The sequence below is a fragment of the Patiria miniata genome, unplaced genomic scaffold, assembly GCF_015706575.1.
Source record: "Patiria miniata isolate m_02_andy unplaced genomic scaffold, ASM1570657v1 HiC_scaffold_1, whole genome shotgun sequence".
Classification (NCBI taxonomy): domain Eukaryota; kingdom Metazoa; phylum Echinodermata; class Asteroidea; order Valvatida; family Asterinidae; genus Patiria; species Patiria miniata.
The window spans coordinates 22,726,263-22,751,247 of NW_024037047.1; the positions used below are offsets into that span (position 1 = coordinate 22,726,263).

The following is a 24,985-nucleotide window of genomic DNA, read 5'->3' on the forward strand; positions in this document are numbered from 1 at the left end:
TGAGTGAAAAAAAATTCAGGTTTTTGACCCCAGAGACCCCATAATGACCTTTGACTCCAGTTTGGTCATGTGACATGTTGGGCTGGGCTACTGATACTTTTGACAAAGTTTGGTTGAAATCAGTCATAGAATGTAGGAGCAATAGACAATTTCAACCTTTTTTGCTAATGAACTAACGGACTAACGTAGAGACATGATGATTTGTTGAGCTCCATCCCGCAGCTAAAAATCTCTGAGAGCGTGCAGCCTAACAGCTGATTCATGCTCCGCGCAGAAGCAAATGCGAAAGCATAATTGACTTCAGGAAACGTTCAATTCGAAATTCGCCAGATTTGAAGTGTGTCCAACTTCTGCGAATTCGCAGCTGGAATGCTTGCCGTGTCATCAGAAATGCGTGTTGTATCTGTGTTCATGGCAAGTGTGAGCCTGCCTTTAAGCAATTAATCCATAATGTTAAGTTTGCTTAAAGGTAAATATGCAACATTTGCCATTGCTGTAATTTTCAGACATGGATGGATTTGGGGGTTTAGTATTATATAGCAAATAATTGTCACACTGACCTGTTTCAAGTTTTGTGTTCATGGATGCTGGAAAAACCAAGCGAAAAGTGCTGTTCTAGTAGTCTGGTCCGCTGACCCTACTCCAGACTAAACGGAGCAATTTATGGACGTCGTCAAGACTAGCTTGCTTGCACCCGTTTACGTATGTGTAACTACCGGTAATGTGTAACCAAAATATGGACTTACTGGGGTCAGTATTTAGTCAGTTTTTTCCAACGATGGTTGGTTTTTCTTTCTGTTGATGGTGCCCATACTTAAGTTCCTAGCCCCTGCACATTTACTACCGGAGAGGGTTTTTGTAGTAGCGATTCAGTGACATGAAGTCATTTTCCTTTTGTGTTTGCAGTAAACTATCCAAGTGCTCCCAGGCGGCGGCCGCACTCCTGTACCCGTTTGCATGGCAACACGTCTACGTGCCTGTCCTACCAGAGAAGCTGATTGACATGTCTTGTTCACCGACTCCTTACATCATGGGCATGCTGGCGCTATGTATTCCCAATGTGGAGATGCTACCGATAGATGAGGTAGGGTAGTGCATCCAGTGAACTCAAAGGCATATAGCATCATTTGCATTTGTCTTAATTTCATGAAATGTGCCGATCTAAAAGGGCTATTAATTTATAGCAGACATTAATTTACTGAGCTGTTCAATGTTTTTTGTCAATTGGTTTTGAAAAAAAAGTGCTAAAAAACGCTCTTCCTTTTCAACCGTCAAAAGTGTAGTTTGCAGAATCTGTCGTGTATATAACCCATAGGTCACAGGGAGTGCCCAAGTGCCGGTGTCACAGTCTCACTTCTCCGGCGTGCTAGCTTCTCCGAAAGGGAAATTTAGCTTCAACACGCATGCACAAAATTGCGCATTGGTGTGCATTTTCGTCAACTTTATTTGTGTGCTGAGTGCTTCGGGATTGTACTGGTGCACGTAATATCTTAGGATTATTTGTATGCAGGGTTACAGGGTACCAGTCGAATCCAGAATTTTCGTGGCGCGCACAACTCCCAATAACCCAAAAAAGGCTTGAAATGCACATTTATTTTAAGCCACATGGTTGTAAAAATAAAGACAAAATGGACCACGAACGAGCAAGGGACACGGACCAAGGAGTTCGTTCTTAATTATTCCTCCATGAACACACACACATGCATGACGCTGGGAACACAAATCAGAATGCCAGACCATGGAATGACTTGACTCACAGGAAGTGTTACATAACACATTCTTGGGTGTCCTTCACTGTGTTATTAATAGGCTTGGTAGACTTCAAAATACAGCCCGAGAAAAAGTAAGCACAGCGGACACATGAGCATGTATCATGCTCATGTCACGTGCACTGTAACGTGCTCAATTATCCGCCTAATCCACCTGGAGAATCTGGCACGCCAGAGAAGTGAGACCGTGACACTGGTGTCACAAAAAAATCCGACTCCTGCTTAAATTAGACTCCTTTTGCCTATTAATGGTTAATCCCTCACACGTGACCAGTCACTCTCCTAATTGTCATACTTGAGTATGCGCTATACTACCAATGAGTCCATATTTCATGGAGTCGGATATTCACGCTCCGCTGGCTCTGTCGTGAGAAAGAAATACGTACCGGTACTCCTGCGTATAATGAAGTCAACAGCTGGCTCGCAGCCGTTTAACGGATGTAGTATTTGAGGAAACTGTTTGTTCTCAGCGAAGTCCAAACCTCTGCAAGTGCTGCAACAAAATTGTTCAGATTGACAGCATGCCAGTCTTAACGATTTCACAGGATGTTTCATTCTATAATTTACTTCCAATCAAGTGCGCTATTTCTTAATATTATGGCAGGATCATTTTTGAGTATTTGTAGATGATACTATATGCCTTTCAGTAGGCAAATCGTTGTGTAAATAAGCCACAATACTCATGGAAATGTACTTGTTCTCATAATCGCCTTGTAGTAATAGTAATGCAGTGCTTGTACATTGTGTACAAAGGGCTTTACAATTATTACCCCTGTTCATCAAACCAGTTTTTCTGCAGCAACTCAAAGATCGGCGCAATCGGCACAATTTACACAGGTACCCATTTATACTCCTGTGTAGAGAGAGACAGTTGTCGTAAAGTGTCCTGCCCAAGAACACAAGCACCATGAGTCCCAGCAGGGTTCAAACCCACGGCACATGAGTCAAATACCGTAACCATTGGACAACGGCACTTATACTCGCAATCGTACTCATGGTAAAGTACTCACACTCAAACACATACTCATGGGGAAAAAAATCTGACACTCCGAACTATTGCAACTATTTCACTTCACCCAGGCTCTACTGGTAGATCTGGACTCCCGAGACTTCTACACGTGCGTCGGAGATGAGGAAACAATCATCCCGAGGAAGTTGTCCCAGGCCTTGGAGAGAGCGCTGAAGGACATCTTCAAGAACTGCACAGGGGACAACGAAGGCTGTGGTGAGTAAAAGCAGGGGTGTGAAATCTCAGCTTTAAAGCTTGATTTCAGCTTTTTTTGGTTATGGATTTCATCTTTTTTTCAGCTTTTTCCCTCACTTACTGTGTACAAAAGTATAGAAGATTTCCAAAGTTCAGCTTCTTTACACCTTTTTTCAGCTATTTTCAGCTATTTTTGTAAGTGGTCACTCACACCCCTGTAAAAGGCAATTTACACATAAGGGTATTGCCACATCGACTTTGCATATGCGGCAGTGTTCCATATGTGCATGTGCCCACACAATTTATTTAGCTGGATCGCATCACAGTTAATTCGATGCGATCCAGCTAAATGAGTTGTCGGTCGGGAACTGTCACTTAGCGATTCATGCCAAAATAGGGTCACTTCACCACATCACTTCACATCTTTTGGTGTTCTGACTTCCATAATTTTTGAACTAAAGATGATACAGCATGCAGTTTTCAAAGCAGTAATGCTGAGATTGTTCTCTTTTCAAATCTGTGAAAAAAATTGACCAGGGTCGACAAACGACTCATTTAGCTTGATTGCATCGCAAATGCTCGACATGTCACACATGTTCCTGAAAGTATGTGATGTTCTATATGTCGGGCGATAAAATCACTTCAAAATTTTGATCAGTAAAATTTCATGAAAAGTCCCACGACTTTCTCGCATTAATGTAAACACGCTCATTGATTTGTGTGCATTTACGTATTCGCACCACATTGTTGCGCAACAGAGCTGCACATGAGTAAAGAGGTCTTTGCATTTTTGTTTGTGAACGTGCAAGAGGGCGTTCGCATTACGCACGTTATTTAAAATATTATATGATGATCATTCAAGGGTGGTCACGCATTGCATATCACATTACAGGCCACGTGACGCAGCTTCTTTTTGCTTACACAATTTGCAACGTAAAAACAAGATCTACGAAAACGGGTTACCAAATTAAGGCTCGATAGAGAATGTTCAGAATCTCTAGTCTAGTTGCATTTATTGCCGAATCTTCACGCTCATCGTGGTTTCTTGCCACGGAAGGAGATATTCGATAAAATAACTAGTCCCGATCCCACCCCAAACCTCTTTAGCACTTTATGTTTGATTGTATTATCAGGGGAATAAATACAATGTAATAAAAACTTATGCAATGTACTACAAGCGTCGATGTTCCTAAACAGTGTCCCATCAAAAATGCAAAAAGAGCTGAGTTTGAAGGAAAAAACTTCCTTTTTACCAGACCGTGAAGTTCAGAGAATGTGCAATTAGCATTTTTTTGTCAACTGTGGTGGACATATTAACATGGCGCTATCTTAGTTTGATTGAATTCTTTTGTACTTAAATTCCCATATTGACCCAAGCCAAATAACGTCCACCTACTGTGGCTGTCCCAAGGCCTAATTTGATTCCATCAACAGTTGCAGAGTGTGGAAGATTGACAAGTCTGTACTCATTGGTCTAGAAACAGAAATTGTTAAGGGAGAAAAAGTTAAAAATTGAAACTTGCCTCTTTCTGTCAGACCATGAAACCAAGAACCGAGCCATCTCAGAGGTCTTCATCCGCTTCTTCGTGGAGACCTGCGGCCACTACGTCACCCACTTCACCTCGGACTTCGAGGGCAACCTCAAGTTTGACCGGGAGGGCTTCATTGCTGCCGTCCCCTCCCGCAGCATCCGGCGCTTCTTGGAGGTCTTCACCGAGACCCAGATGTTCTCCCTCTTCATCCAGGAGAAGGAGACGGAGGTAGAAGGCATCTCCCAAGGTCAGTGCGAAGGGTTTATTAAACTTGAGAATTCGTACTTTCAACGCCAACTAATAACTGATTGATAACAGGCATGCATCTTTTCCTCGGATCCGCTGATTTCCTTGTTTTTGACTTCTCATGAATGCCATTAACAATTTAACAGGCATGCAACTTTTCCTCGGATCCACTGATTTCCTTGTTTTAGGCTTCTCATGAATGCCATTAACAGGCATGCAACTTTTCCTCGGATCCGCTGATTTCCTTGTTTTAGGCTTCTCATGAATGACATTAACAGGCATGCAACTTTTCCTCAGATCCGCTGATTTTACTTCTTGAGAATGCCACTACAAATTGGAAAACACTGTTTAAAGTCTTGTGTGGTTTGGAATTTTCTTGTTGGTTTTTTTTCTTAATTTCCAGTTGCATGCCTGCATTACAAATTGAGAAATACTGTGCAAAGCCTTGTGGTTTGGAGTTTCCTCACTTTTGTTCCAAATTCGCAGTTGCATGCCTAGATAACTATTGGTGTGAATCTTAACCGGGGACCCGAGTACCCAACCGCTGATGTCAGGAACCGGTTCCATATTATGGGATTGGGTACCCATAACCAGCTTTACAAATTACTTGGTAACTTCTAAGACAATAAAAAACAAAGGTTTTGTATGCCATTTGTTTGGAAATTTCGAAATGAAACCAGGCCACATCCATCATCATCCATCTATTTATAGTCCGTCTGTCCCCGAAATCGAGGGTTGGACTCCATGATGATCATGTCCTCTTGGTCGATGCAAAACCAAAATAGATTTCACGTTTATGTGCATTTTAACGCGCAACAGATGACGCTCACAAAACTTGCAGTTTACACCACAAAGCTGTAAGGCCCTTAAAGACAACTTCCGGGATTTGAATTTTGGGGTTGGGTTTCTTTAACAGGTACCCCGGTACCCCTGTTTTACTTCAGAAGGTTACATGGTTCCCGTTCTACCCGTAAACACACTCCACTACTTATAACCAATCGAGTTGAAATTGATTCCTTACTGAAGAGTCCCTGAAAATGTCCTCCCTGAATTGCGATAAAGAGAGGGAGATGAGGCAGACGCTTGACCATTAACGGCAGACGCTTGACGATTGACAATAGCAAAGGTCATTGAAAAAGGTCAAAGGCTACATTGTGGTCAACTTGTTGCTATTCATTCCACAAGCCATGCAAGCTGTGACCTATACAACCAGATCCCAAAAGAAATTAGCCAACAAAATGTTTTTGGGTATGCCACATAATTCCTGCACTAAGAAATACTTCGTTTCTGATAGTTTTATAGTGCCTTATACTACTCACTCAATCACTCACGCTACGGCATAGACATCTGGGGTCGTCGCGCTGATCTCCTGTGTCTGCGGTTTGTAGCCTGGTTCCAGAGCCTATCAACCTTGCTGGGCGATCCCAGTTGCTCGACCGAGGATGTCCTTGGTCGGCCAAAAAGCTTTTCCAACTCTAGAATTATCAGAACCTGATCTAGTCTCATGTTTATGGGAGCTGATTCTTCATTTTTATCACCTTTGATATTGCCCTTGTTCCCCGTAGGCCTATTTGAGACGCGAGTGCGGGAGTGGGAAGCAGAGTGCAAAGTCAACGCCAACAAGTTTGGGGCCAGGGTTAAAAAGATTGGAAAAGTCGTCAGAGAAGGAGGTAAGGTTTCTCCAATGCCTCTTTCTCCCCCAAGCCTCATGCATATTCAAATTTTGTTTGGTACTCTAAATGTGACCGGCTCCACAAAAAAGGGCAGTATGTCGCAAAAAGTGAAATGGAGTTATACATGTATACCTGGTTGGCAAGCCCACAACGTACTAAAGCTTTCATTTGATATATAATCCTCCATAGCCCCTCCTGTTCTAGAGATATGATGTGTTTGCATATTAATTACTTTCTTGGAGTTTAAATTACACAACTGTGAAAACAGGCTTTGAAATAGCTGGCTTTGTAGAACAACAGAACGATGCACTCAAAATGGTAGTTTTTCACTTTATGTATCAAAATCAACATTTCTGTGAATGAAACCTAAAACTGTAGGTATAAAAGATATCATTAATGACAAAAACTGGAAATCACATTTTGACAAAATTGTACCCTCTCAACATTGAGCGGGCCTTTTCAGGATAATGCACAGCACGTCCCTTTTGTGTGGATCCGGTCACAAATGGTCAAACTGTTGGCATGTACAATGCAGTAGATTGGGATTGGGATGTCACGTCACAGTCAACCTTTGTTGTGAAGCTACGTGTATGATTCTGACAAGAAGTTACTTAACCCTAAAACCCTCCAGGGTAGTTTGGCTAGACACCCTGCTATACACAGCAACATGTTCAGTGTGGCAAGATCCATCAGGTCAAAAGTCTCAAGGCCATAATACTTTGGAGTCTGTGGTCGCCGACTGCAGCAGGATACAACTGTGGCATTGTTCAATGGGATCTAGCTCTCGTTGTATCTGAGTTGGCCATTCATGCACAGGTGTTGATGTCCCAATGCAATGAGGTCCCACAGACTTAAACTCCTAATGCACTACATGTATGTTGCGTCTTGCAGGGTTAGGGTCAAAGGAATCAATGTTACATACAGTGTACTCTGTACATCATGAGGCAAATAGAGAAGATTTTTTTTTTTTCAGCAACTGAATTTTCGGATTTGCTTTTTTTTTATTTCAGGTAAAATGATGGCAGACACGGCCAATGTTGTCCGGACAAAGGTCAAGGCTAACCTGGACTCCAAGGTTTGACCGGCAGACTGACCACCATTCCAACATCACCAAATAAATTGCCTATGCAGGGAATCGTGTAAGCAATTACTTCCAGCACTGGTGGCCAGACTAGCTTTGTGGAACTACCCCCGACTGCTTGCATTTTGACCTCAGTTTGAATCCCGGCTGATCATATAGATTGGTTGCACAGTGGTAATGTTCCTGTTGTCCGCCATTTTGTCTTGGGTTCGAATCCTAACTTGATCAGTATGGGGCTAGAAACAATGGCACATGAACCATCCAAACGTCCACTAATTTGGCTAAGGTTCAAATTCACAGCCAATGCGTACTATCCCTGATATCCACCATTTTGTTCAATTCCTAACCAAGCATGAAGGGATTTGCAAAGTGGTACTTACCTGCCCTCCACCATTTTGTCTAGGGTTCACACCCCAACCCAGCATGTGCAGGCATGCACGGTGGTAGTATCCCTCATGTTCACCATTAAGACTTGGGTTTGAATTCTGCACAATGGTGCATGAACCGCCCCAACTTCCACTAGTTTGGCTAAGGTTTGAATTCATACCCAGTACGGTACTATATCCGATATCTACCATTTTGTCCCAGATTCAGTTAAACCAAGCAAAAAAGGGATTTATACAGTAGTACCACCTGTGACCTCCACCATTTTGTCCTAGGTTCGAATCTTAATCTGACCTGTTAGGGCTAGCACAATGGTACATGAACCACCCAACTTCCACTAGTTTGGCTAAGGTTCGAATTCATAGCCAGTTACGTACTATCCCCAGTAACCATTATGTTGTTCTAGGTTTAATTCCTAAACGAAGCATGAAGGCATTTGTACAGCAGTACCACCCGTGACCTCCACCATTTTGTCCTGGGTTCGAATCCTAATCCGACAGGTAGGGGCTAGCACAATGTTGAACGAACTTCCCCAATTTCCACTAGTTTGGCTTAAGTTCGAATCCCAACCCGGCCGTAGAAGTTTACACGGTGGTAGGATCCCTGATGTCCACCGTTTTGTCTCAGGTTGAATCCTAACCCTAACTTAACCAAACATGAATGGATTTGTATTGTGTTACCACCCCCTACCTCCGTTATTTTGTCTTGGGTTCGAATCCTAGCTTGGCACCTTGCATAGTGGTATCAACTCTGACCTCCACAAGTTTTGCTTGGATTCAGATCCCTACCAAGCGTGTCTAGTATGGCTTACACAGTTTCTAGGATGACTTTCCCTCTGCCATGTTCACCATGGTTCAAATTAATTCCGACCAAGTCATCTCATGGGACGATACATTTTTATCCAGTTTCCCTGGCCCAGTTTCGTGTAGGTTGCGCTAGTTACTTTTTTATCCTCCAACACATCAGACTTTGGTTCGAAACCTGCTTGTGGTAAGCACGCTCTTGACACTGGTACCCCTCAAGCATTCCACTTCTGGGACTGGGTTCGAATCCGACGTGGTCAGCTACCTGAAGCAAAACCTGGCTTAGTCCGCACCAGTGCCTTCATTAGAACTATTTAAATTCCCAGTGTATAGCTTCCATCTAGCCTGCAGGTTCAAGGCTTATACATGTATGTGTATATAACACTCTATTTTTTATCATTCATTAATATTTATCATAAGTCATGAATATGTACATTGTGGCTCATGAATATTTACAAGGTAGTATTGAGTATTCAATAATTGTGTATTGATGAATATTCAAAGCTAGAATATATACATCCGTAATGGTTGGTTTTGAATGTCAATTAAACCAGTTACAGTTTTGTATACATTTCTAAAACCTTGTAAGTTTCTCAATGGCCAGAAGCTATATTTGATTTTTGTCTGAATTTTTAACCTTTTTTTTTTTCAAATTAAATTTTAAACGAAAAATCTTTTACTTTTTTTTTGTTTAGTACAAAAATTATGTTGAGATAAAATTGGCAACTATGCAAATCAGTGCCGAGAAACGGGAATCAAACTTGCCCGAAAAAGGTGGTTTGTGTCATTTTGGAAGGAAACAGTTGATCATTACGGATGCAAAATCAAATGAAAATCTAGGGTTTGATAATTAAAAATTTCAAGGATGATCATGCACTTTACCATGAAGGTTGGAAATTTGTACATATTAAACAAAAACAAACTCTATGGATTGCTTTCGCTCAAACAATCTGACTTTCAAATGTACAAAGGAAAATTTGACGGAAATTCAAGACGGAAGTTGCCTTGATCAGAGACTTGCACCAGTCCATTTTTGGTCAAACTCTCAAGCATGTCAAAGTGTATTACATGTATAAGCCTCAGAATTTTACAGAAAACAAAAGACTAGACAAGTCGATAAGTTGTTTCTATCAATGCATTCATTGTGTTTCCTCACAATAACAGTCATAAGTTGTATTATTATTTTTTATATACCACTTTATATTTTTGTATATTAGGTGCTGAGATTTGGTTATATACATGTAACATTAACTGTTTTATATTCATTTGTAAATATGCAGCATAGTCGTGTACAAAAAATGTCCAGCTTAGCTTTTTGTTGGTTGTAAATTTGAATATGCCCCTACTTGCAGACTGGCCTTATTTTGAAAGAGTGAGGGCGTAGACATGACTCTTAAACTAGTAATGATATAGATATTAATGTGTTGCTAGAATTCAAAAATTTAAATTTTATAATGTTAATTTTTAATTTTCTTTTTAGATTGTAGTGGAGTTGCTGAATTGCTTCCATTCAAGTGATTTTTTTTTCTGATTGCTTAACCTCATTTGCTCAAAATATGGCCTATTTCACAAATATGCTCAGATGTAAAATCAAGAATTACGTCGGTGCTGAGTAAATTGTAAAGAGCCTTTTTTGTCCAAGCGAATTTTAATCAAAGTTTGTTCTTAATAGCAAACGAAGCAAGATATATTACGTGTGAAGAGGAAGAGACCTATACATTAAGTCCCGCCCCATGGTGTTCCTGTCCAATCACAGCCGTGATGGAGGTGATGGAACGCGCGTTGGCAACGCGCGCGTGTGTTGCTTACGTCAATAGTGGGCGAGGCAAATGGATGGGTTATTTGGGAAAAGTGATCTATTTTTGTGTTGGGGTAAATAACTCGAACTTGTGAAGACTTTCAATTCAAGGATTTTTTTGCTTCGGTTTGTTTTGTGTTTTGTTTTATTTGCAACTCGTTTGTTCGCCCTTTGTAAGATATTCTGTACCATAGCAGTAAATATAGAAGAAAGATGTAACTATTACTCCTGCTTGTATACCATAGTTTATCCAAATTATGAAATTATGAAATGTGATATTGTACTTGTGTGAAACGGACATCAGTCACGTAAACATGCAGCTAAGTTTATTGTTATTCCTTTGTTTGTTCGTTTTTGTACACAGGGTTGTTGAAATGAAATACAGAACACATATTACCCAGGATGAACGTTCACTGTTTGCCTTTCTGGATCTGTGTACAAACAATTTGCCGTGTTAAGCATTACGTTTTCATTTGGATGACGTGTGACTTCATTTGATCGTTTTGGGTTCACTTTTACTATTCATTAATTCGAATAAATCATTTTGTGCAGACGTATGGCGATTTCCGCATTACGACATCGATCTTTGGCCATACATTGTATTTGTTTTCTCGCGTGAGATGCCGCATCAGAATGAAGTGGCTACGGCCGGCTGGCAATTACACAATCATTATGCTGAAGCCACTTCCCCTTTGACACGTGTGTGTGGCCATCAACCGCATAGCCAAGTAATGCAGACGTTGCCATAATTATATTGGACTATATGTGACTGCGGCTGGTACGGTGCTATATGAAAATATTTGATCTGGTAAAATAGCCTGAACCAGATTGTGAGCGTGTGGGCCGCGCATGCGCAGTACGGCCGAGAAGCCTGTTCGTGAAGTACAAATTTCATACTACCACCCGTTTCCCCATAGCCCTGGTATGTATTTATAAAGCGTTACCATGTCAATATGAATGTTCACACATTTTAATATTCATAGGTTTAAGCTTATTTGAGAAAAACAAGACAACAAATACACGTATTGAAAGATAGATTGGACATATTATTTGATGCGGTACGATGCAGTCGGGAAAAACACTTTTATTCGGCTGCTTATATAACTGCTGTTCTGTACACTCATTTGAAACATTTTTATTGACCTGACACAGCCAGGCAGCCAAAGTGTACATTAATTTGCACTGCACATTGTTTGTAATGATGAATTCTTTGACTAGTATACAAGTTAAATCGCTGTATTGTTGGGTTCAATGGGTTTCACAGTTTAATAAAATTAGAATATTCAGAACAAAATACTGTTCACTGACTTTTTGGTTTGACTATACAGCCGATATTGAAGCCGGGGTGATTTTTTTCTGCAACTAAACATAGTCAACTTCCAAAATGTGCATGCTTGAATTGATAACGGAATGGTATAGGACTTAACTGTCCATTACAAAATCCTCCATATCCATGAATTGGGGTAAAAAAGAAGTGAAATTATTTCATCCATCAGTATATGACTTGATGAAACGCAATTGAATAAATACAATTCACTAATGTGGTATAATCCACGCATGCATATTGTGGTACATGACTTTTCTAGCCTGCAGACTAAAAATTGTGGACGGGGTTCACTGGCCGTGTTGCGTGTGGACGGTTGCCCGTTCTTGACCCCAATGCGCGAGCTTTCGACCAGAAGAAAGCCCCGCGCCAGCGCCCTAGTGCGTCCGGCGCATAGGCCATAGACGCGCGTGAGGTGCGTACAAGTTGAACGCCCTGTTCAACTTCAATCTTGCGCTTTTGAAAACGGTCAAAACGCACGCTTGAGGACGTTCAAAAAAGATGTGTGAGCTTCCAGAGGCAATTCCGATCACTTCGCTTCGTCAAGTAAACTTCTTTTTGTGAAGAAACCGCTGGTTCTGATAACGTGGTAATTAATCCTTTTCCAATTTTGTTCATTCTTCCATTTTCCTAAGCATTTTTATACGTTATTGTTCGATCGAGTATTTAAGGACTTTCCTGGTTTATGATAGTTTTGAGCGATATTTTTCATGTGGAATAAATTATTGTAGGCCTACCACAGGAAACATTTTACAACTGTTGCTTTAATTTAGTAATACTCGTGCAGTGAGGTGGCGCTTTCTTTGTAAAATGGGCCTTTTGAGGAATTTTATTCAGAAACCACCACAAAGTCAAGACCTCATTATTTTGTTGGATTGCCCTCGCCTCTCTTTTGAGTCAATACCAAAATCATGATTATCGACGCGTCTTTCTTCTCCCGTAAATCAGAGCTATTTTCTTATCAATCCAACCCAGCAATATGTCAACTCCAGCCGAGAACTCTTCCCCGGCCGAGCCCCAACTCTTGAGTGTGAAGGAGGATCGCCCGGACTCGGCCAGCCGTAGTTCAACTGGCCCTTCCCCGGTGATGCCTTCGCTGTCCCCCTACCCACTAGCCGGCGAGTCATGCTCAGATAAAGGCGATTTTGAGGTGACGGGACTCTCTTTCTTTCCTTTTTTTTTTTCAATTTCAAGCAATTTTCAACCGCAAATGTCTTTTAATTTGAAAGATAGGTCCGTTTCCGGCTATATACTTTATACTACTATGTACTTATGTACTTAAACAAAATGCATAATTGGTGCTTTTTCAACATCGCTAACTAGCTAGGTATCATGAGGATTAGTATAGTCCAACATAATCGATTTCGTTTTCTTGCAGGTTCAGTGTCCTACACTTCCCCATCACCCAGATAAGACCCCCGACAGAAGGAAACCGGCAAAGAAGATGCTTGACTTCGGTGATGCTCCACTGATGCAGGGCGATGACGAAGTGAGACCCATGGAAGACGGAGAACAGAGCCTAGAATCGGCTGGCAATCGGGGAGCCCATTCTCCGAGAAACAGGGAGGACAAAACGGCTCCCGAGTCCAACTCAACAAACCATCCCCCAGCATCACCGTTCGGTAGCCCACACATTCAAGACGCCGACACAGGGCACGAAATCACCATGACGCCTTCACCGCAAGAAGCTTCAACACTCAAGCGGCCACACTCGGTTTCACCGGGGGAAATCCACTCTAAATGCCCGTGTCTCACATCGCCGGACGCCGGTGACTTTACCCAACTCAAAAGCACGAGCACATCTGATAAACTCGCAGCAGATCTCGAGCCGAGTGCTTTCCAAAGTCAGGCAACATCACCTCCAATGTTATCCGGGAACTCTGGGCTAGACACGCTCACCCTAGATGTCGTACAGAACACAGAGTTAGGCGATGTGGGGGACCCACAGGATGTTCTTCGTTGCAATGGCATCAATCTCTTTGGAGACCCCGCCCACCGACAGGAGCTGATAAGTTTCTGTGAGCAGTCACTCATTCAAACGTAAGTAGGCCTACTGTTTAGTTAAAACGGACGAATATTTGTATTTCACGGTCGGACTTCATTATTTTATCCCCCCCCCCAACCCAGTGGAATTCGTGGACTAATTTCATACTGCATTGTGACTAGGTAATATTATTGTGACCGCTTGAAAATGTTCGTTGCATTGGATTTTTGGGCGGAACTTGAATACCCAGACGTACGGTTTTTTTAATATGTTTTCCCGGCTACATTAGAAAACCGTTTCTTGGGAGTGATTCAAATTCGTCCATCAACATAGATTAAGTGCACTTCCAATGTTTAATTGCATCTTTTGTTAGACAATTACAAATTCAGTTCAGGCAATTTCAAAAACCGCATACACCTTTTCGTCCCGGAGTATTCGATTTTGTCTCGTCTACGCCAAACCTTCTTATTCAGAAATCAAATTTGTCTAATTGACTTATATAAGACGAATTATGATCTCTGAATGCTGCCATTCGGCAACAGCATAGACGAATCTGGTATACTGACGAACATTCTCGACTCGTTGTCTAAAGAGGGTGACCAAACTTTACATTGAATGGTAAATGACTGCATTGGTTTTGATAAAAGCATGTGATTATTTTCGTGGACAAAATGGACTGTTGGAGTTGGTAAATTTGAATGCAAACTTTTTTAAGGCCAAAACAAGTCTCCGGTTTCTGGTATGGAGCTTGCCCCAAAAGTGGTGCGTCGACGCGGCTTTTTTTTTTTTTTTTTTTTTTACTTTTTTTTTTTTAAAGGTCTGCTATAGTGCCCGACTAAATTTAGTGCAAAATATATTGGAGCCCAGAGAGGCCACATAAAGCTTATACTCGATCGTAACCCCCATCTAAAACACGTTAAAATTGTGCAACAGCAGGATTCCAGTCAAACCAGTGAGTTTGGCGGTTTTGAGACATCATCTCACATTGAAAAAAAAACTTTTTAATTTTTTCCGACGCGCATGGCTACGGCGACGCGCGCGCATACCAGAAACCGGAGACTTTTTAGTCGTTTCAGCTAAACGAAGATTATCAGGCATGCGTTTGAATTCCTCAACAACGGCTTGTCAATCCACAAGCTTCTATGGATGGCCGTGGACAAGTAATTTGGACCTGCCCTAGCTGTTAAAGTTAACTTAGCAGTCACATTTGTCTTTTTCTAAAGAAACGAGTACTCCGCTGATCTGAACAACAACAATAACAACAGCAACGAAAGCGACGGCCATTACGACAGCAACCCGACTGCGCATGACAAGCTGGATTCGGTGGTCCAGCGCGCACGCGCAAGAGGGTTCCAGGTCAGCGACGCGGTGTACTTTGACGGCAAGCAGTATGTGCCCATCAAAGTGGCCGCCAATGGGCGGGGCAAGTTCAGGCTCCTCCTACCGCCGGATCACCCCCACCGTAGGGGCGTGGCCGAGGAGATACCCATCTTCACGACGTTCGATTTGGACAGCAGAGAAGCGAGTCAAGTGGAAGAGGATGAAAATGAACAATTGCAAGAAAGTAACTGAAAGGTGTTCCGTCTACGGACAGTGCACTCCGAGCACCTCATCAGATGCAGAATATGGACCATTATCTAAAACGACGTCAGGGTACCATACGATGTTTTGTGCGTCCTCAGGATGAGATTCAAACAAATGCTGCGACACTGAAATGAAATTAAGATATGCAAGAGTCATTCAAATAAAGTAAATTATATTTTTTTTTTATTTAAGATGGACACAACATTACATTTGAAGCCTGGCGTGGGGACGTTTGAGTACAAACAAAACTGGTGAAAAATATCCGTTTAGGCTTCACTCATATTAAGAATCTGTAGTACAGTGCATGCATTGAAAAGTAAATTCCATCCGTTGCAGCTATCCAAAAAGTAAATGACGTAATCTAAAGAAGCATCGTTGGAAGTTTCCGTTAGTAGTACGTTTTTTTCAATTTCGGCGAAGCGCACGCAAGCGTTGACACGACGCACGCGCGCCCTGTTGCTTCATTCATCAGTTTAGTGTGCGTCGGACATCGCGTAGCTGCCATTCGGCTCAGTGAAAACCATCTTTTTATTCTATATCTATGGTGAGAACGTGTCTCGGACGCTGAATTCGGGCCAAATTTGATTTGAAATCGAGATCCATAAACATTGTTAATACAATGTATACAGCATTAACTGAGCTGAAACTTCATCGGGTTAGTTGTTAAGAACCCTCCTTTAGATTTGGAGCAACGGCTTCAAACAAACAAAATGCAATCTACCTGTAATATTTATATATGCCTAAGACAGTTTAGCCATTGGTCCAGAGCCCGTCGCGTGGCCGGTCTTAAACGGTTGAGAAAACACTGGGATTTGATTTTTCACTGTTGTTGTACCCTTATACATGTATAGATACCAAATGCTGTTAAAGCTATAGTCCGTCATTTGTAATTAGTGCATTTTGATCGTTTGGAGCAACAAAAGTGTTCAAAATCTAATGAAGGATACTGAACAACTTACTTGATGAAGTTTCAGCTCAGCTTCAGCTTCATATTCCAAGAAAAGCAACATTCTAGGATCTCAATTTAAAATCAAAAGTTGCTAAATCATGTTTCGAAGTGTTTTGAATTGCAGCTTTACGCGATGTCGCGCACTGATCCGACGAATTATAGCAACCGCGCGCGCCTGTGCGTCGTTCCAATGCTTGTGCGCGCTGCGCCGAATAACAAAAACGAACAACTAATTCAAATTTTGCTACGGTGCTTCTTTAGAAGCACCGTTGGAAATGCCTTTTTCGTTGATTTCTTCAAAATGAGAGCTTGCCAAAAAGGATAATTTCACAGGGAGTTTAGTCCCCTTACTATCTTTCAACCAGTATGTTTTTCAACAATAATTACGCCAGTTCCTTTTTTGGATATCTGCAAGTGATGGACTCGGGCTTTAAATTAATCCCATAGCCTCGAAAAAAACCTTTGACCTGAATTAAAAAAAGGTGATCAGTGTGTACCAGCGTTATTGTGTACGCATATTTACTGCACGAGACTCGTTCTACATGTACTTTAACATAGGGATGTATATGGTGAGTCAAAAAAAGTGGAACACAAACCCCAAAAATATATATTTCACATTTGACAAGCTATGTATCACCAAAAATAATAATGACCGAAAAGCCAATTCCATAAGCTATTTTTTGATGAAAAAAAAATACTGAAATTGCTCCATCCGTTCAAAGAATATCACCATTTATACACAATGATCCTAAAACGTGTTTCGTCCAAAAATGCGATTTCAAGAATTGTTGTCACAATTGTCTTCAAGCATCACCAGCGATAAAACCTCATTTAAAAAGTTAAACATATTCGACAAAGTCCTTTTGAAGGTCCGTCTTTTAATCCAAGTAGATTGTATAAATCACATTGTTTACCTATTCGCTGCAGGTCAGTTGTTAAAAAAAATATTTTGTGTCATTTTCTTTGTTGTTCCAAACAGCCAGAACACACAATAAAGTGATTTTTTTGACGAACAAGATTTAGGCCCCCCCCCCCCAAAAAAAAGTCTCCGGTTTCTGGTATGGAGCTTGCCCCAAAAGTTGTGCGGTGACGCGGCTTTTTTTTTTTTTTACCTGTTTTTTTTTTTTTTGGCTTCAAATGTCGGCTGATGACTGCAAATGTTGCCCGACTAAACTTAGTGCAAATATATGGGAGTCCAGAGAGGCCACATAAATCTTATTCTCGATCATAACCCCATCTAAAAACACGTTAAAATTGTGCAGCAGCAGAATTCCAGTCAAACCAGTGAGTTTGGCGGTTTTGAAACATCATCTTGTATTGAAAAAAAACTTTTTCATTTTGCCGACGCACATGGCTACGGCGACGCGCGCGCATACCAGAAACCGGAGACTTTTTTTTTTTGGCCTTAAGGGTCATTGCGTTTTAATTGGTGATACTCTTTGAACGGATTGAGCAGTTTCAGTATTTCATCTTAAAATAGTTTCTGAAATTGGCTTTCCAGTTATTATTATTTTGGTGCTGTATATATTTTTTTAAATATGAAATATGTATATTTTGGGGGTTTGGGTTCCGCTTGTTTTGACTCCCAACTACTCTATGTGCATTGTTTTCGTTTTGCTGAAAGAACACACCTTTTTTTGTGATCCGTGGAAAGAACTTTAAAACGTTGTTTGTGTTTAAAATTCCCTAACTTGAAAAGTACATACGTGATTTGAGTGATTCTTGTACTCAAAGAAAGCTTATGAATTGGGCTTTTATATCCTAGATTTTGAAAGTGCTACATGCAGAACTTAACATAAAAAGGGTCCCGACATTAAGGGTTTCATCTTTTTGACTTACTCTGTATTTACACATAAAAAAAATCACTACAGTTTAAGATGTTCTTCTGTTTCATTAACAAATTCCCACAATTTCTAAATACTAGTCAGTAAAAATCAAACTTACTGTATTTACACATAAAAAGAAAATCACTACAGTTTAAGATGTTCTTCTGTTTCATTCACAAATTCCCACACTTTCTTAATACTAGTCAGTACAAATCAAATTGTTTTACGTTAAAACAAGACCATGCAAGCTCGGTCAAGCTGATATCAACCCGCACAACATTCTAGACAATTTGTTCAGAAAAGCTGCGCACTGGAATTGTGTGCGTTATACGAATGTTGTTTAATTGGTGTTGTGCGTTCATCCATTTTCAACTTGTTGGTAAAGCTAAGACTTCACTTCAATTTAATGCAATATTTGTTTCATTTTAGCCACCACCTAAACTGAAATTGAAGTTGTTTTTACTATGTTTATTGAGAAAAATCAAAGAAAACCATGCAAAGGAAAAAGTTTAAAAAAAAGAAGAACAAAAGTAATTATAAAAACAATATTAATAACACGCAATTAATTAGCCACAATATAAATGAAAGTAACCAAATAATAAATATACAATCCAGAGAAAAGACTTTCAATACCCAAAACAGAAATACATGAAGTATGGGAAAACATTATTTTGTAAAAGTAAGTGCAAACTACATTGTGCAAGGAAAGACGACAGGGTCAGGGGCATAATTCCGGAAGGATGGGGTTTTTTTCCCCCCCACTTTTTGACGAGGGGGATGGGTTATTGGATCATCCGCCTACCCCCCCCCCCCACTTTTTTGTAGTGAGATACAAAAAAACCAACGGATTTTGATGTATTTTGATGAACTTCCCAACGCTTTCAATAGTACTGAAAAAGAGAGAAAGTCCAAAAGCTTTAAATGCGCCATTTTGATGGGCGTAAGGGTACAACCACGCAAAATTTCCATAGACACTTTTAGTGCTAAATGCCCTTACTTCAAAATTATTCTGAAATACTCAGAACTCTTACAGGTAATTTAAGCTGCACAGACAAATGATGATCAACATGTCATCTTTCATTTTCTTTTCATTTTTGGGTGGATTGACCATTGACTGCTCGAGAAATTTTCACCCAAACAAGACGACCCCTATTTTCCCGAAAGCGGAAAGGTAGCGATCTTGAAAAAGATCCCTCCACAAGAAGACAACATAGCGCCATTTTCGAGCCCAATTGCATCCAAAATGCTCAGAATTGAAAGCCCCATGTCCGAGCCAGAGTTTCATTGCCATATCTTTTCAATTCCCCAATGTTATGGCTATCAGAACTGTCTAATATGAGGTTTTACTTTTATATATGTTTGGCGGATGGATTTATCACTATCTGCCGGTGTGCACTCTAAGTAAACATAACATGCCCATCTGTAACATGAACAGTGCCCCCTATTGTCATAATGGTGTCCAACAAGCCCTACGCCCCCGCTTTTCGAATTTGGACGGCTGGGCAATGTCCTGATTTTAGTCAACCCTCGTTCCCCCACCCCCTCCGCCCTTTCCAGTCCCCGGCACAGACTTACGCCACTGGACAGGGTTGAATAGATGTATATTTCGAAAAGAACAGTGTGGAAAGCCTTGCAAAGGACAAAAACTGGACCTCAGGCAGTAAAGACAAGTACAGGACAAAGACAGAACAGGGCAAATAACACAAATAGTACTATGAAAGAGACAACAACTAGCATCGAGGAAACACTAATCTACATTATAAAGAGCAACTCGCGAGAAGACAAACATGAAAGCATGAACAGAGAAGCTATGGGATGCCACATAAACAGCGATCAGATGATTCCTGAAGTTGCTTTTTAACAATCCCATGGGGGGTTCTGGTGCAAATAGGACTACAAGCTTGCCCCTCTGGGACCAGCGAAAATTCTGGATATGTCTCATATCTGAGCAAATTTGGGTGGACATTCCACCGTCACTGAAAAAAAACAATGTAGCCTGATATCTGACGTAGTCTGCACTGCTCCGCAGTAGGTCGTCATCTCACATTTTGCTCTCTTAGCTTTGACAAAGAATGCGATTAAGCCTCTTCGCAAGTGGTCCTGAAACACAAACACCCACGAAACAACAATTATCAGGGTAACGGCCCGTCAACGGATTAAATAGTGCTTGTTTCTTCAACACCGGAGCAAGCAGTGGTAAACTATAGGTAAAAATGGGGGGGGGGCACCTGTAGGTTCACAAATATTTCAGGGAGGGGGTGCGGCACTGAAGGAAAATTATATTATTATTTAATATATATTATTTTCTCCTCCCCATTTAAAGGAGGGAGGGAAGGGGGGGGGGGACACCGATAATTTCGTTAATACTTACCCAAGATTGGTGGTAGTTGTTCACAGCGGTGCTTTTCGTACCGAAGTTCGTTGACTAAATGCTCGCAATTGTTATGCAAAGCATCGTACTCTGGTGATCTTTGGAAACCTTGCGAAGCAAGTCGATGAACGATGCCATCGAGGATTTTATCCGGCACTGACTAGTCTGTTGTTGATCCTCATTCTACGGTTACTGAGAGGTTTCTTAATCGAGTCGATGCGGTAGGCTGGTTTATCCATCGCCGAAGATCCGAGACCAGAGGTCTTCTTTATCGAGTATTTCTTTCCACTTCCGGCGGTGGAAAAGTGCAGAACTAGCACTCTGTCTCCCAGTTTGCCGAGGAACATGCCCCAGTGATTGTAGAACAACCTACTGAATTCCAGCCTGTCACATGCACGCAGTTCCGACTCAATGATGTGGTTCTTGTCAAACCAACTGGTGACTTTTTCTTTGTTTCTCTCGGCCTGGTCCTTGAAACCTTGCGAGGCTAAACCTGAATCACGACATAAAATTTACGGGGGAAAAGTCAATTATGTCATTTCAAACAGGCAATGATTATTAACCAATCCAAATTATTAACTCCCACCTTGTATTTTTATAATGTAGTACACAAACTACTATAATTCAAGAACCAGACTTAAAATACAATTCCCAATGCTTCGTTTCATGCGCTGCGCTCGGGATATTTCCTAATCTTGTGTTAATTTATTAAGAAGGTGTAAAAATATCCGTGCCTCGTATTGACTCGAACATGATTTTGACTCGACTCTACTGAACCACACACTGTGACACGACTTGACTCGACTCGACCTTTTTGAACTAAGACTAGACTCGACTCGAGTCACTTCCTTAAACTGACTCGACTCGACTCGAGCCAGAAAATTCAGTAACTCTCTTAAACATTGCAAATGGACCGGAATTTGAACCACCGCTTTTAAATAGTTGTCAGTTATATTAATAGTAAGATTGGAAGTTCATGATGATGTCCAAAGTGAACTTTCCTGATGCCTTAACGTGTACTGATGTCTTTCGCCTATCTTTGTTTTCCCCACCCGGGCCCCAAGACGTGGGGATTGTCACTTTGGAAGTGACAAAATTCCCACCCCTCGTGCAACATTTAAGTGATGATCCCGAAATACATACGTGGGGCGCACTAGTGATTGCCTTTCCATGAAGTACGCCAATGGTAACAAGTGTAATTTGAGTGACCAAAATCCCCACCCTGGGGCATGAAAAACGTGACCAAATCCCTACATCAGACACGAGGCAGCATTTTATAGGCCCGTTACTCCTTCTTAAAACTTGAAAACACAAATCATCCTAAATAATCAAATCAACCTTAAGCCTAAATAATAGTAAAACCAGTCAACGTGTATTATAATAAAAGGTTGTAGTTTGCAACTGGAAATGATCGAGTCTGCACTGAATGAAGAACCTCTGATAAGCAATTGAAAAGTAAATGCGAGGTCCTCACTGTGTGTTTCGGTTGATTCACACCATGACACCTATCCACCAACCTAACAATGTACCATTCAGTTCACAGGGCCTATGTATAATTTGCATATGAATAAACTTCGTTGAACTTGGACATGTGTCCTTCGCATGACCCTGCGCAGAGCAACTGACAAAACAGAAATACTCGCACCAGCCCTGATCGCAAAATGAAACTGTAATCGCCAGTGTGCTAAACTGTAGTTCCCAAAGCAGTCCATCTGTCGCCGATTCTCACTTCGATTATTTCATGGATGACTGGGTGTTACAACTGATGTAGTAACCAACGGATAACGTAACCAACGGAATTGAACGGATAACGTATCACCAACCGTCAATGTCCACAAATTGACTGATACTCTATCCATTGGGAGAAAAAAAATCGCCCCTGTGCCTAGGGGTTAGTTAAGGCACCAACTTTTACGGCAATGTGTCAGCAATACAACTCCCTAAACGTCGACTCCCCTCCCGACGTCACTGAGGGTACAGACAAGTAAATATGCCCAAACTTGCCACCGGCAAAATCAGATTTGCGTTCGCTTTCGCACCAAGTATGAACCGGCCTCTACACGATATACTTACCAATCAAAAGCCTCAAAGCCACTTCTACCAAATTTGTCACCAGCGATTGAATATCCTCCACCGTTTCACCACTTAACCGTGGAATTTCTTCAACGAGAGAGCTGATAAGCGGTTCTACTGATTTGTTGCCAAGAAATCGGCCCATGACACGAAACATAATACTGTCAATAGCTTCATCATAGCGATTTCTCGCTTTCAGGATGTGTGTGGAACGGTCTGTCTCATCATAGATTCTAACTCTGCGGTCAGCAATCACTTCCCGGAGCGAGGCAGTGTAAAACACAATGCTTTCTGGATCATCCCTGCCGGAAATGATGTAAGCGACTTCCAAGTCGTTTTCAAGTTCAAACCGACCAATGACGAGTAGCAATTTATAATGTGGCGGCTCATTACTTAGCTCTAGCTCGAGAATGTCCAGCAGGTGCACGAGCCAGTTCAAGTCAGTGATATTTTTCTCACGGTACCATTGATGTTTAGTGACGCTATGTTGTTCTCCATTTTTCAATACTGAATTACGCAGACCCATACCTTCCTCGCCTGTACGACTTCTAAACACTTTAATTCACTCCAAACTTGCAATGTCCTCTACAGAAATTGAACGAATGCACTGCGCACAACTATAGCACGTCGATGTTGTGTAGCAATGGCGTCGGATCCAATGTGGTTCTCGCCCCGACGGCCAGTTATACATACACGTATTATACATGTAAGTGCAAAATTTCTCCCCAAAGTCCCCAGCTCATAGACTCTGAATGGACCGAACAGCGGATATGTCTATAGCCCCGCCCACCTTAGCAACGACATACAAGCCATGCGTAGTAACGCTTTTTCTCGGCCAAGTTCGGGTCTTGTAAAAAAAAAAGTTGTACTTGTGCAATGCATACGGGTACTGTAAAACATGTGTACGTACGCCTTTTACACAATGGCGATAACGACATCGGATGTTTTACCAAAGGCGGTGGTTTAAATTATTTGGCGAGGACAAATCAGCGAGCAGGAAAATTGAAAGTTATAAGGCCCAGGAGGAGTATGTACGCAACGTTATATTTGAATCTATGAGGGGTTCTATTGGAGGAGTCCAATGAGCAAATTTGATGGTACGGCACTTGGATGGATAAAAGTTCACGAGCCATTCCCCTGCCATGATTCGAACAACTTGAGATCGTTTTGTAGAGTTGAGGTTTACTTGTCAGATGATATTTGTTGGTAAACAAGGCAATCGTCAGCGAATTCTCACTTGTGAAGTCAGCTTGTTCGGCAGGTCATTGATGTAAGGCTGCATCCGAATCTGTTGTCTAGAGCTAGGTCTAGGTCTTCGCTCCATTAGAAATACGCGGAGACGCGCTGACAATAGACGTAGCCGTAGCTCTGGAAGCCCGTTTCGGACACGGCCTAAGTCAGGAACAGTGTTAGACAGAGTGTTATAATTTCTCCCAAACACGCATTTATTCCCTTATCAAACGGTTATGTAACTGCAAGATACAATTTTAATCTTTCTACATGAAAACGAAGTAATTTGTACCATTTGTCTAGTCGGCCACACAAGACACCACATCACCAACTCCATCCACCATCAAGACCATCAAGCTCAAGCCAATCAACGGACATCCTCGTCCGCTTCGATGTGGCATCCCTATTCACCAACGTCCCTCCCCACCGATGAAGCACTGCTTCATTGCCCAAGAACGTCTCCAGCACCCCCGGAACAGATCCACGACCTCCTCCACACCTGCGTCTCCTCCACTTGTTTCCAGTGGATGAATCACTTCTATGAATAATCCAGTCTGGCCGCCATGGGATGACCTCTATCCCCGGTCCTGGTGGATTTGTTCATGGAGGTGTTTGAACTCATCACCATCAGACTTCAAGCCCGATATATGCCGCTACGCTACGTAGACGACGCGTTCGTAGTTTGGCCGCACAGTACGGAGCAACTCCACATCTTCCTCAACCACATCAACCAGTAGCACCCACTCATCAAGTTCACCATGGAGCAAGAACAGAGCACCCTAGCTTTCCTCGATGTCCAAGTCACCCGGCAACCTGATTGCTCCGATCTCCAACACCGTTCATCGCAAGCTAGCTCTACTGAGTGGAGCGTTGAATTACGGGTACCCCTCCATACAAACCGATTTGCCATACTTTGGTGACGGCGTCACAGTAGCATAGTGTACATACCCACGCGAGGACAAAAAGACCCCCTAAAAACTGGTTAAAAGAATACAAATGAGAGAGACAGTTACCCTGGATTGATCTACACATTCATGACATTCCATCAGACCCCTTAAATTGTTCCCAAACAGCGAACATTTTGGAAAAAACAGCAAAATAGTCTGAAAACTTACAGCTCAATGTGTTTGCCGTGAGCGTAATTTTTATTCCTA

At 41.7% G+C, this 24,985-nt stretch overlaps 3 protein-coding genes across 7 annotated transcripts in view; 2 read left to right on the top strand and 1 right to left on the bottom strand.

The window, feature by feature from the left end:
• The window catches only part of LOC119725771 (DENN domain-containing protein 2C-like), a 68,525-nt gene extending 57,461 nt beyond the window's left edge, over positions 1 to 11,064 (top strand). For all 3 annotated transcript variants that reach the window (XM_038197343.1, XM_038197360.1, XM_038197351.1), the window contains 5 exons: positions 907 to 1,084; positions 2,850 to 2,994; positions 4,510 to 4,752; positions 6,317 to 6,421; positions 7,435 to 11,064. In XM_038197343.1, the coding sequence (XP_038053271.1) occupies positions 907 to 1,084; positions 2,850 to 2,994; positions 4,510 to 4,752; positions 6,317 to 6,421; positions 7,435 to 7,505 (742 nt within the window). In that variant the 3' untranslated portion in view covers positions 7,506 to 11,064. The remainder of the gene's footprint in view (positions 1 to 906; positions 1,085 to 2,849; positions 2,995 to 4,509; positions 4,753 to 6,316; positions 6,422 to 7,434) is intronic.
• A 1,185-nt stretch (positions 11,065 to 12,249) lies between these two features.
• LOC119725792 lies at positions 12,250 to 15,692 on the top strand. Of its 2 annotated transcripts, none has more exons than XM_038197378.1 (4): positions 12,250 to 12,403; positions 12,763 to 12,964; positions 13,193 to 13,854; positions 15,022 to 15,692. In XM_038197378.1, exons 2-4 carry the CDS (start codon positions 12,794 to 12,796, stop codon positions 15,368 to 15,370), a joined length of 1,182 nt encoding a protein of 393 aa, XP_038053306.1. In that variant the 5' UTR covers positions 12,250 to 12,403; positions 12,763 to 12,793; the 3' UTR covers positions 15,371 to 15,692. The 2 variants fall into 2 exon arrangements, with proteins under 2 accessions (XP_038053306.1, XP_038053299.1); XM_038197371.1 differs by having other exon boundaries at positions 12,790 to 12,964.
• Positions 15,693 to 18,922: 3,230 nt separating this feature from the next.
• LOC119725807 lies at positions 18,923 to 24,671 on the bottom strand. Of its 2 annotated transcripts, none has more exons than XR_005270736.1 (3): positions 24,124 to 24,671; positions 20,529 to 21,021; positions 18,923 to 20,257 (listed from the first exon to the last, which is right to left on the bottom strand). XR_005270736.1 is itself a non-coding variant. In XM_038197391.1 (3 exons), the coding sequence occupies exons 1-2, from the start codon at positions 23,125 to 23,127 to the stop codon at positions 20,675 to 20,677; spliced, it is 873 nt and encodes a 290-aa protein (XP_038053319.1). In that variant the 5' UTR covers positions 23,128 to 23,265; the 3' UTR covers positions 18,923 to 20,257; positions 20,529 to 20,674. The 2 variants fall into 2 exon arrangements, 1 of the variants encoding a protein (XP_038053319.1); XM_038197391.1 differs by lacking the exon at positions 24,124 to 24,671 and adding an exon at positions 22,602 to 23,265.
• Positions 24,672 to 24,985: the final 314 nt, after the last annotated feature.